Source organism: Nothobranchius furzeri, chromosome 16 (assembly GCF_043380555.1).
Source record: "Nothobranchius furzeri strain GRZ-AD chromosome 16, NfurGRZ-RIMD1, whole genome shotgun sequence".
NCBI classification, from domain to species: Eukaryota; Metazoa; Chordata; class Actinopteri; order Cyprinodontiformes; family Nothobranchiidae; genus Nothobranchius; species Nothobranchius furzeri.
The window spans coordinates 62,595,603-62,608,137 of record NC_091756.1 but is presented as its reverse complement, the minus strand read 5'-3'; the positions used below and the strand labels follow the sequence as shown (position 1 = coordinate 62,608,137).

Below are 12,535 nucleotides of genomic sequence, written 5' to 3'. Positions count from 1 at the left end.
ATTCAGTTTTAAGAGAGTCGTCTTTAGTTTCTGTAGGTTGTTTTTGTTTGTTTGTTTATGGTAAATGGAATAAATCCTCTTGTCCAACTTTCTTGTGTTACTACTTACTTTTATGGTTTTTGGTTACATCGTTAGACAGCCTTTGTGTTAGACCCCTCTACCACTCCTGGACTTGAGGAAGGGGCGTAACAGTGTGTGTGTGCGGGTGGAATGTGTACGTATAAGAATACGTGCATATGTGAGGAGAATGCATGAATGCAGCTGAGAGAGGAGAATGCATGAATGCAGCCAGAAACTCATTTGAGGGTATTTTTATGAGGAAATAACAATATCACACGGTACAAAGCTCCAAAAAGTGGATTTTCCAAGAAAATACTGTTTACTGTGTGTGTGTGTGTGTGTGTGTGTGTGTGTGTGTGTGTGTGTGTGTGTGTGTGTGTGTGTGTGTGTGTGTGTGTGTGTGTGTGTGTGTGTGTGTGTGTGTGTGTGTGTGTGTGTGTGTGTGTGTGTGTGTGTGTGTGTGTGTGTGTGTGTGTGTGTGTGTGTGTGTGTGTGTGTGTGTGTGTGTGTGTGCGTGCTAATTAGAATCAGGTTTTATAAACTTAAATAGTTTTTTCATCTGGCCGGAGCTCCTCTGCAACAGTCTGTGGTTGAGTGGGATCACCACAGAGCAGAGCGGAAGTGACCCTACAAAGTCTCCTGCTATAATGTTGAAGCTCTTGGGGTCTGATCCAGGTATCTGCTGCTCCACCCATTTCCTCAAACACTCCCAGTTTTTGTAGGTCATCATTTGCAGGGACTCCTTTGGGTTCTTGGCGATGTAACTTCTGTCAGCTGTGAGATTCAGACCGGCGATGAAGAACCCCTCTGTGGAAACAAAACGCTGAATAGCATCTATAGTACACCAATCAACATGTGCAGTCCCAAAGGAAACTCACCTGGACGTCCCAAGTCTTTGTGCCAGTCCAGGTAGCTGATAACATCCTGTGCTGTTGACTTGTTGGCCCACCAGTAGGGGATGGCTGGCCACAGCTCTGGATGTCTGGCTGTGATTTGTGAGTCGTAGGATAGAATGACCTGGTGACCAGACGCCCACAGACTCCTGAGGCTCAGGTTTGGTTCCTGTAGAAGACGGGACAGCCACAGTGAGACAATGACTTGTTTCTGGGTTTTATATCACCTGTGAAAGAGACAACTCACCTTCCGGGGACACAGCTTTGAACCAAACAACCTCTTCAAGCAGAAAATGAACGATTCGTGACATTTGTCATCCATTCCCTCCAAATGACTGCAAACCAAGATCACAATCTCCTTTGGGTGAGAATTCAGCCAGTTGAGAACAGATACCAGAGTTTCCTGCTCGGGAGAGACATTTTATTTTCATAAATACTGTGCAGTACAGAAAGTAAGGAGCGGAACAAATGGTGCTTATGCATTAGCGTCGGCACGGCCCCAAGAGGTATCAAACGGCACTGGAGTTTGGTTTCACACACAGGTCAGATTTGTACCTTCTCCCCAGTGGTCAGACTGGGACCAAGGAGACACTACGGACTGATTGGCCGGCTGAAATTACGCCGACCGCCTCCGTTCTGCGAGAAGAATGAGCCAGTGGGGTTCCCACGTGCGTGATTCATTTTCATGCTGGATGCTATCGAGTAAACGTCTGTCTGTCATTACGTGTGGGAACGGGAGAAGAGAAAAGGTGTGTGTGTGTGTGTGTGTGTGTGTGTGTGTGTGTGTGTGTGTGTGTGTGTGTGTGTGTGTGTGTGTGTGTGTGTGTGTGTGTGTGTGTGTGTGTGTGTGTGTGTGTGTGTGTGTGTGTGTGTGTGTGTGTGTGTGTGTGTGTGTGTGTGTGTGTGTGTCACAAGATTATGAGGACACACATAGCAAATTAATAGAATAATGTGGCTCAGAGTCTCCAAAAGCTCATGTCCGCCTTTTGTTTACCTTATGGAGCGGACTTTTCCACGCATATTAACCCCCCCCCCCCCCCCCCCCCAGGCTCATGAATTTCCGCATTCCTGAGAAGTCCCTTGGATTTATGTGTGAACACTACATCGCCCGTTTGAGACCGAACTCACACCATCCAGCCCAACCAAACCCTGACCGTGCTGACGCTAATGTGTACGCACCAATAGTGACCCGAACTCACCAAAACAGTCAGATGTGTGTATATGACATGTGTGAAGTAGAGATCGCTGGATGGGTCGTTGGGTTTGTGAGCAACTCTGAGGTCAAAGTATCGGATACCCATGGAAAGCTGCTCCTCAATGGTTTTGTTCTAAAGGTCAGAGGCAAACATCTGATCAGTAAACTCGGAGGTTCGGGGAATCACAAAGAAACAGCGGAATAATGGAAAAGCAGTTTGATCACATTTCAAAACCCTTCCTTTTACTTTTTGATCATAATTGGTACATATAGAAATATTTGGCATCACAACCACCAAGTTTGAATGAGTCAGCAAATATCAGTGAGTCCAATTAGTATTTCCCTTATTTCTCCCCCAGTCTCTGAACTCTGACCTGCTCACTTATGTGTTCTGCTACGACTAGCAGCTGTTCTCACAGAATGTCGGATAAACAAACACAACCCCCTTTGTTTTTGTCCCTTTATACTTTGGACAATCTCAGTGGTGACCTTTTTCGAGAGTCGGGAGACTAAAGGATTTTTGGCCCTTTTCAAGTCTGTTTTTTATAAGGTTGGTAAAGATTTGCATATCACATTCATGGTGGATGGATTCTTGAACAGCCTCTGTTCGAAAAAACAGAGCTGATAAGCTAACGGCTAGTCCAAGCACAGCAAAGACCACCTTAAAACAGCATAAATATTCTGCTTATCGAAGGCTGGTTTGCAAAGATAACAGATCCAGACTTTCGTCTGCCCAGCGAGAAGATCTATGATCTCTGTGAGTTCTGGGTTTAAGTGTCTGCTACCAGAAAACCTCCAGAGGGAAGTGACCAGAAGAGATCCTGATCAGATGCCTGAAACACTGAGAAGGGTTGGGCTAGCTGTGGGGCGTTTCTGTTTGATCTACAAAAACGCCTTAGTGGGGGGTTTCTGTAGCATGTCACCAACCAATCAGGATGGGCATCAAAACACGTAACTTTTGTTGCTGGACATCTGTCCAATTAAAAATCTACATAATATGTCCATAATGCTGGCATCACACGGTCTGATTTTTGGCCGTCGCACAGGATTGTTCGTGTCACGCTGTGAGAACTCCAGAAATGCGGCACACTGTCTGGTGCAAGATTTCAGTGAGGCAGACTGCACAACGTGTCGCTCCAGCAGGACGCGCTACGTCATGAGCACACCACCTGAACACGTACGTCACTAGGCAGAGCGCTAATGTAGTGGCTATTTGTCCATACAACTTTAACAAAAAGTAATCAAATACTTTCAAATGGCCACTGGGCTACGTCAAGCGTTAGGCTTTACGCACGGGTAAAAAAAAAGGCTTCAAAGCAATGTGCATGTCGAAATTACGTTTGGTGGTTTATTCACTCGAGCAGCAAGAGCACAGATTTTCGTGTGTGTGTGTGTGTGTGTGTGTGTGTGTGTGTGTGTGTGTGTGTGTGTGTGTGTGTGTGTGTGTGTGTGTGTGTGTGTGTGTGTGTGTGTGTGTGTGTGTGTGTGTGTGTGTGTGTGTGTGTGTGTGTGTGTGTGTGTGTGTGTGTGTGTGTGTGTGTGTGTGTGTGGGTGTGTGTGTGGGTGTGTGTGTGGGTGTGGGTGTGGGTGTGGGTGTGGGTGTGCGTGCGTGTGTGCGTGTGTGTGTGTGTGTGTGGGTGTGGGTGTGTGCGTGTGCGTGTGTGTGTGTGTGCGCGTGTGTGCGCGTGTGTGTGTGTGGTAAAAAACCATTCCCTCGCAGCCCTGGCTGCTCCACCCACCTTGACCTATGTATACAATAATCACCCACACCTGACCAATAAACAATAAACTGATTAGCCAAAATAATAAATAAAAAACATAATGCAAAACAAACAAACTACCTTTAGCATAAAATAAAGAAGCTAAACTAGGCTGTAACTTAAGCCTATAATAAACTAAGTAGCTTCAACAGCTAACCAAAACTATGCTAAAAAGATCAAATAAAGCGCTGCTGTTAACGTTTGTTTTTAGAGTCAGCTCATGACCCATCATCTTCCTCAAAGAGGAAGAATCATTTTCAAAACTGCTTTGGCCTCAGTCTCTGGCTGTGGGCCTCTTTTTCCTGTCTTGCAGCTAAACAGCTGAGCTGTCTGCTGGACATGCACCCTGCTCATCCTCCTTGTAAATGGCTGCAAGCAGGTGGATTGTCAACGTCATTCACCAAATTGTATATAAGTGGGCGTTAACCCGGATGTGGATGTGGCGTTGGCATTTTACCTGGCTTGGCGTGTTGCAGCAGACCAAACTTCCATGTAAGTTAAGGTATATTGCTCATAATCAATTAATCAGAACGTGTCACCTTAACAAATGCTTTGTACGTTTAGTCTACGGCCTTCCTGTGCCAAGCCTTTGCATGGCGTTTCCTTGATTGCACCCTGTGGCAAGAGGAGCAAGGTATCCGTTTTTCTTTTCTTTGTTTGTTGCTCCAGACGGTCGTCAGTAATTCATTTATAAATTATGTATTTTCCGTTTTCACTGTGTTTGGCACCAGGTGCTCGGAGCTTGGTGATTGGTCGTTGGAGTGATGTATGTATGATGCATCTACAGCCTGACGCAAATAAAAAGTTGCAAAAGTCGAAGCTCTCCTCCTTTTTTTTTCTTGGATGCCAAGGGGCAGCAATCCTACTAAAAACTCACTAAACTGCAGAAAAGTTACGATCTGTCACGGATCGCTCCCATATCTAAAGTTTTGCTGTGAATTCTGTGTTTACTCTGCAGCTGCGTGACATCACACCCGCTGTCATGGAGTGGAGCTTCCTCTGTTCCTCTGCAACAAAACGCTAGTGAACCATCCTTATCAGCTGAGATTTCCACCAACAGCAAAAGGATGTTTACAATTTTTTTTAAATAATCAAAATGATCACTATCTTATTTTGAAAGGTCAATTGAGACCAGATGTGAAGTAACAATTCAGGAGCAAATAAGAAGAGGGCTTTCCCGTTTACAAATCAAAATGCCCCTTTTAGCTAATGGCTGGATGAGGAGGAGGAGTCTAAATCTGTTCCCTTTCCAATTGGCTCTTGGGTACCCGGAAGAACGAAAAAATGAATGCAAGTCAACGGGGCTAAAAGACTTATTTTCTAATCCACTTTACCTTACGCCCTGGATCACACATATGTTGTACTTATATTTAAATGAAAACTAATGATGGGCGTTTCCACAACGCCAGTCACGTACTTTGACATTTATCAGCTTGTAAAAGTTCATAATTAGCATGACTACAAATCAGACATCGGTACGTCGCATATATGACGTCACCACAGAATGTCCTCTCCCCTAGCGTAGCTGCTACTCACCACATGGCCAGATTCATGGTGGTTCTTTCCTCCTGAAGGAAGGATTTGAAGTTTGCTGAACTTGCAGCCATTTTCCCTCCGTTTTTCTCCATGTCTGGGTCGATGATGTCACTTTCGTGAAGCACATTTGTAGTCCTGGACTTATTTTCACACAAAACCTAAAATAACGTTCCCCCCCCCCCCCCCCCCCCGTTCGAAAATAAGCGCGTTTGTGGTATCAAAATGCTTCCTCCGTTCGTTCATAGGCATCATGTGTGAAATCCATGGCACAAAACTAGCAGAATTAGAAAATAGCATTTTTAGCCCCGTTGACCTTCATTCATTTTTTCATTCTTCTGGGGACCATGGTGCGGGCGTGACTGAGGCTTCCTGTTGGAAACACCTTCAGTGGGGGTTTTCATCAGCATAGTTTACAAACAGGAGTTTCCTGATTTACTGGAATGTGTGGAATCAGTCAACCCACGCCGGAGCAGGGGACTTAAAATATGCCCAGTGGTTTTCAGAAGATGATCATTCTGCATGAAATATGCTGCAGTAGCAACCAAGACCAGAACCTGAGTTGAGTCCAGCTTCTCATTGACAGTCAAAGAAAAAACACTTTTAATTCTGAAATTCCAGCAATAAAAAAGCACAGGAAAGAAGCAGGCTGCTGACATTTTCTTGAGCCAGTATGTGCTAAAATGACCCTTTATGGGGTTAATGAAATGTCACTCAAACCCCACCACACAATTGTGACCAGAATATTGCACTTGCAACTTGAGAGTGCAGGCCACCTCCTGTTGGGCGTAGCAAAGTGGAGCTGGCATGGCTGGTGCTCGAGTCTGCTTCCGGCACATTTCCCGCATGTTTTAGATCATGACCACAGATGATTTGTTTAATTTAGTGATGAGTCACTCCTGTTGAAATCAATGAATGCTGAAGAGAAATTTCAGCTGTGAGATTAAAGGTGCATTATGTAGAAAGTAAGTAAAAAGTCATCCTGTGGTAAAATTTGGTTACTGCAACAATTTTAAACAACTCTGTAGCTTTTTGCCGGAATCGTCAAATTACGGTTGTTGGCGCTGCAGTATTAGCTCGCGGGGGACACAACAATCCCTCACTCACTGATGGTAAACAGTAGTAACGTCCCTCCTTCCTTTGTTCTGAAAGTAGAAGAAGTGAGAATCCCCGCAGCCAGCTAGATATGAAAAATGTTTCAGTATAACCTTCCTTCCAACATGACTGAAACATTAGACCATTGGGATTTTCTCACTGTGAAATTCTCTCTCTATTCTTACATACTGCACCTTTAAGGTGTTAAAAAAGACCAATGCACAGCAAAGAGGACAGTTTCACTTTTGTTGAAACTAACGGGTCACTAGAGATTGCTAAAAGCAAGCCAAAACTGCAATGTCTCCCTTTAAATTCATCTCGTACCTGTGTGGTGGCCCATTTTAAAATTAAAGGCCTTGTGATGCAGTAAAAGAGTCCATCCAGGAGCCGGAAGTAGTCTGACTCAGACCTGAGCAGAGGGGAGTTTATATCCAGGCAGTAACTCATAGCGTCATGGCTGCCTGTGTGAGTATAATGTAAAGAATAAAACATTAATGCATCTAAACATAGAAAACTGGTCTCCCCTAACAAAGAGACTGGCATGCTAAACAGTACAGTTCTCCCTAGCCCTAACCCTCCCACCAGCTCCAGCATGAAGTGGGTGATCCTGTGTGAGCTACTGAAGGCATTAGTGTAGGATCATGTTCTTGTGTTGGACAAGTCCGACAGGTATGTAATAAACCCGTAATAAAACTAAAGGTTTAAATGTACACAAATCTAAAGTTAAGTGTCATAAATTTCACCAATAGATGTGTCATTAAACGAGTAAATAAATCATGGCAGACCTCGCCTAAAGAGGCCGTAAACAGAGAAGTAGGGTCCCATATAAAGGTTCTAAACAATTGTTTTTGTTGGGTAAAATTTTAAGTAGGAGATGCTAGAAGGAAGTGAGTGGGGTTATCCAAACCAACTTTGATGTTTAATCTGCCTGGTTTAGGTTTTTACACCATCTGAGGTGGGGTGGTGAAAAGTCGCCCCTGCTTCTGCAGCAGAACCAAGACTTTATCTCTGATAAAAGCTTCATTCAGAACCTGGTTCAGTCAGTTTTCTTCCTCTTGTCCAGATATGTGAAGACATGTCAGAGTGATATCTCTGAAGTACAGAACAAGAGATGATTTCTACATGAGAACGGTGATGAGGCTCAAGATTTGTACCCTCTACCTGCTGTACCTGTTCTATGGATGGCTTCAGTTTGGAGTTGGTAAGCAAGAATGAAATATGATGCTGTCCCTCACCTTTATCTCCAAACCTACCCCTTTCTCACAGCAATTAGTCTCAACAACCATGAAATGTAAAAAAATAGAAGTAAAAGTTTATAAAAATATAATTAACATAAACCCTTTAAATGTCCACTATTAAAAAAGTAATATACATGCTCTTAGAAAATTGTATCAGGGTCTATGAGAGTTGTAATAAAATGTAACATTAACATAGTGATAATAAAACAAAATAATCATTCAGAATTTTTATATTGTAGTTGATTTGTTTCTGCTAAATTAATTTAACTTCAGTTGGATTTAAGGATTAGGAAGGGCATCAATGAATGGCAGACCAGATACCAGAAAGTTGTTAGTTCACCTGTCCCGTCGGAGCTAATCTCTGTTTCTCCAAACTGATGCTGTTCATAGATCAATCTGTAACAGGTAAGATCATACCCTTTCCACAGAACCGTATCTGAACGGTTCCTTTACACTGTAAAGCTGCACAGATACCTGAGTTCAGGATGTAAACGTATCGCTTTTCAGCTCAAATTCAACTGAGTGTTTCTGTAGGGTTAGGGTTAGGATACTGAGTTATAATCTAAGCTAATCTGCTGTTGTCAACATTAAATCAGCTGATTTAATGCCTTTTAATGCTTGGCTGTTTTTGGAAAAGCTCAAATGAGAAGAGTCAGACTGAGAAAGAGAAGGAATGTACCTGGTATGGCCAGGTCTGTCAGAGGAATGTCCCACAGCTCCTCCGGTAAAGCTGACATCCAGTCCTGGTAGGCCAGATCCATCATGGAGACTCACTAAAACCTCACTGCACCCTGGACCTAGAGGCTCTTCTCAAGGGTCACATGATCTATCTCGCTTCCTTCTTTTTTCTGAGTCCTTTAATCGGGCGACCACAAACTGAGAGGGGAGGGTGGATCTAAGTTTCCTGGTTTCTACTGAGGTGTTGACTGACAACTAAACTGAGACAGAAGGAGCGGCTATGGGAGGAACTAAACACAGATACCGGAGGTAAAGACCGAGAACAAAACACACACAGCTGATCAAAACTGAGAGATAACCACTGCTGCTGTCATGCAGGAATAGTTACAGGCACAACGAGTGATTACAACACTCAGAAACTCAAACGTGGTGAAAGCTGGTTGATGGGGAGTCTCTCTCTCTCTCTCTCTCTCTCTCTCTCTCTCTCTCTCTCTCTCTCTCTCTCTCTCTCTCTCTCCTGTTGATTTAATAAAAATAAATAGAAAATATATCTACATATTCAGAAAAAAACTACTAACTGGCTAATGTTAAAGGTGCATGATGCCAGAATTACATCATCTGGTCAATTTTGCGTATCAAAACAAAAAGTCTGCTCTAAGACCCCATCCCGTTTCCACACACGGATTTGTGCCAGAATGTTACCCCGGCTTTCCACGGGAGCCGTCAGCAGCACGTTACTGCAGCAGCACGTCATAGCTGCTGATAGGAACCGCTGTGGTCAACAGAACCTTTTCCACCGGAGCCGTCAGCAGCGCGAGTCGGCCGCGTCTCAGGAGCAGCATGGCGCGGCCTTTACGCGCCGGTTCTATTTTCTACGCGCGACGCCTCTGAAACGGGTCAAGTTCGACATTTTTGGGGAAGGAAAGACAGGAAATCGGACGCGGAAATGGAGAGAAGCTCCCGAGATTTTCAGAATAAATAACGTACTGCCTTCCGGTTGCTTTACTTTAAAAAAGGTTACTAACTGTGCGTCCCCGTGAGAAGTTATCACCTAGCTAGCGTCTCCTTTGTTTTTCAGGTCCGTATTGGCTATTATAAAACGGACAGAACATAAAACACAAACCATGTTGCAATTTTCTCCTGCTTGTTGTTGTGTTTACTGACGAAGTCACTCGTGTGACTTCGTGCTCGGTCGTTGACAGCTGCTCTCCTGCTGCTTCGCGTCGTGTGGGAAGGGCCAAGCAGCAGCTTACGCGAGCAAGACGTGCTGCTGACGGCTCCCGTGGAAACCCGGGGTTACAGCTGTTGCTGTTTACCTCAGAAATCAGATGCTGCAGAGGACAATCAGTGCATTGCCTCCTTCTCCTACCTGCACAGCTGCACTCACTTGGGCTGATCTCCTCCTGAGCAGCAGAAGGGGGAGACTGCCAGGAGGAAGGGGGAGACTGCATCTGTGCCAGTTCTCTCATGTGCTCCATTTATTGGTGTTTTAATGACTTTTAAATGGGTTTTAGTTATTTAAGCTTAGAGAAGCTTAAGAGCTTTTAGAGGTTTTTAACAGACGAGGGACCAGAGTGCTGGTTACCTCTTGGCTCCCAAACTTGTGTGTAAGTCAGTGGACTGTGTGTGAATGTTTGGGAGCATTTGGATGTCTGTTTTAAACGTAAACCCTTGGCCATTTTAACAAAGTGCTTAAGTACTTTTAGATTTGGAGCTTTTTGTCATTTTAAGATCCTTTTAATAAAATCAATGTTTACAATTTCCGCACCTGAAGCACATGCCTCTGTGTTACTCCCCGTCCTTCTCCATATCCACCAATAGAGGACGTAACACAGAAGATTATAAATGACAGGCAAAGATGAGTCATTCACAGTAATTTAATAAGTAGATAAATACATTTTACTGCAATGTTGAGTTGTTGGTAATTGAAAAAGTAGCCAAATATTTTCCAGGTTATCTGGAGGGGCTAAGAATAGATCCGCTGCATCTCCACATCAAGAAGACCCATGTGGCTCGGGCATTTAGTTGGGATGCCTCCTGGACGCCTCCCTGGTGAGGTTTTCCGGGCACATCTGACCAGAAGGATGTCCATAGGAAGACTAGGACCCAGGACGTGTTGGAGAGACAATTTTTTACTTGCTTGGCCAGGGAACGCTTTAAGATTCCCATGGAGGAGCTAGCCCAAGTGGCTGAGGAGAGGGAAGTCTGAGACTTTCTGCTTAGGCTGCTGCCCCCGTGACCCAGCCACAGATGAGCGGTTCAGAATGGGTGGATGGAACCGTAACCCCGGCTTTCCACAGCAGCCGTCAGCAGCGCGTTACTGCAGCAGCACGTCATAGCTGCTGATAGGAACCGCTGTGGTCAACAGAACCTTTTCCACCGGAGCCGTCGGCAGCGCGAGTCGGCCGCGTCTCAGGAGCAGCATGTCGCGGCCTTTACGCGCCGGTTCTATTTCCTACGCGCGACGCCTCTGAAACGGGTCAAGTTCGACATTTTTGGGGAAGGAAAGACAGGAAATCGGACGCGGAAATGGAGAGAAGCTCCCGAGATTTTCAGAATAAAGAACGTACTGCCTTCCGGTCGCTTTACTTTAAAAAAGGTTACTAACTGTGCGTCCCCGTGAGAAGTTATCACCTAGCTAGCGTCTCCTTTGTTTTTCAGGTCCGTATTGGCGATTATAAAACGGACAGAACATAAAAACACAAACATTTTGGAGCCATGTTGTAGTTTTCTCCTGCTTGTTGTTGTGTTTACTGACGAAGTCACTCGTGTGACTTCGTGCTCTGTCGGTGACAGCTGCTCCCCTGCTGATTCGCTTCTCGTGGGAAGGGCCAAGCAGCAGCTTACGCGAGCAAGACGTGCTGCTGCAGTAACGTGCTGCTGACGGCTCCCGTGGAAACCCGGGGTAAAACCTCCAGAATCAGAGCATCACGTAGGCTGGCTCTGTGACTGGCTGCAGGCTGGACTCGTTTCAACCACAGGTGGAGACCTAGCTGACCATAAGAAACAATCATCAAACACTGGTTAGACGGTAGAGCTTACTTTCAGCACGGCTGCTGTGAGAACCAGTCCAGGAACTCCTTCCAGCTACAGACCAGAATGTTCTTGGTTTTTGCATATTTTTGAATCTGTTGCCATGTTGGTTTTGTATTTGACTCTGTCTACAGCAAAGTCATTTCCAGTACTGGGATGGATACAATCTACTGGTCTGTTTTTGGTTTGACTTCTAGTTTTCCATGCGTTAAAAGAAATTTGGGTAGTACTAATATTATTTAGATGTTATACACGAGGGATAAGCTAGCAGTACTTATCTGGAACAGTAAAGGAACTACACGTGTAAAATACAGGTGCTGGCCAGTAAATTAGAATATCATCAAAAGGTTGAAAATATTTCAGTAATTCCATTCAAAACGTGAAACTTGTACATTATATTCATGCAATGCACACAGACAAATGTATTTCCGATGTTTATTACGTTTAATTTTGATATTTATAGGTGACAACCAATGAAAACATCAAATCTGGTATCTCAGAAAATTAGAATATTCTAAAGGCCAATGAAAAAATGTTTGTTTCTCTAATGTTGGCCAACTGAAAAGAATGAACATGAAAAGAATGTGCATGTATAGCACTCAATACTTAGTCGGGGCTCCTTTTGCCTCAATAACTGCAGTAATGCGGCGTGGCATGGACTCGATCAGTCTGTGGCACTGCTCAGGTGTTATGAGAGCCCAGGTTGCTCTGATAGTCGTCTTCAGCTCCTCTGCATTGTTGGGTCTAGCGTATTGCATCCTCCGCTTCACAATACCCCATAGATTTTCTATGGGGTTAAGGTCAGGCGAGTTTGCTGGCCAATCAAGGACAGGGATACCATGGTCCTTGAACCAGGTGCTGGTGGTTTTGGCACTGTGTGCAGGTGCCAAGTCCTGTTGAAAGGTGAAGTCTGCATCCCCATAAAGTTGGTCAGCAGCAGGAAGCATGAAGTGCTCTAAAACTTCCTGGTAGACGGCTGCATTGACCCTGGACCTCAGGAAACAGAGTGGGCCAACACCGGCAGATGACATGGCACCCCACACCATCACT

General features: G+C 44.7%; 1 protein-coding gene and 1 long non-coding RNA gene across 4 annotated transcripts; one reads left to right on the top strand and one right to left on the bottom strand.

Moving 5' to 3' along the window:
- Positions 1 to 512: 512 nt before the first annotated feature.
- plcxd1 (phosphatidylinositol specific phospholipase C X domain containing 1) lies at positions 513 to 8,673 on the bottom strand. The gene is made up of 6 exons (XM_070545909.1): positions 8,454 to 8,673; positions 6,861 to 6,997; positions 2,153 to 2,281; positions 1,201 to 1,356; positions 939 to 1,122; positions 513 to 867 (listed from the first exon to the last, which is right to left on the bottom strand). The coding sequence occupies exons 1-6, from the start codon at positions 8,536 to 8,538 to the stop codon at positions 578 to 580; spliced, it is 981 nt and encodes a 326-aa protein (XP_070402010.1). The 5' UTR covers positions 8,539 to 8,673; the 3' UTR covers positions 513 to 577.
- Positions 4,309 to 7,690, top strand: LOC139063583 (uncharacterized). 3 transcript variants are annotated; one of them, XR_011516961.1, is made up of 4 exons: positions 4,309 to 4,400; positions 4,473 to 4,542; positions 4,640 to 4,674; positions 7,600 to 7,690. It is a non-coding gene; the product is annotated as an uncharacterized lncRNA (long non-coding RNA). The 3 variants fall into 3 exon arrangements; XR_011516962.1 differs by lacking the exon at positions 7,600 to 7,690 and adding an exon at positions 4,867 to 4,956; XR_011516960.1 differs by lacking the exon at positions 7,600 to 7,690 and having other exon boundaries at positions 4,640 to 4,727.
- Positions 8,674 to 12,535: the final 3,862 nt, after the last annotated feature.

Bases quoted from the DNA above. Each gene is read 5' to 3' on its own strand.
- plcxd1 (XM_070545909.1), bottom strand. From the start codon at position 8,538: ATGATGGATCTGGCCTACCAGGACTGGATGTCAGCTTTACCGGAGGAG. The intron at 6,998-8,453 runs GTACATTCCTTC...ATACTCACACAG, and splicing joins GACAGACCTGGCCATACCAG to GCAGCCATGACGCTATGAGT. The intron at 1,123-1,200 runs GTGAGTTGTCTC...CGTCTTCTACAG, and splicing joins CAAAGCTGTGTCCCCGGAAG to GAACCAAACCTGAGCCTCAG.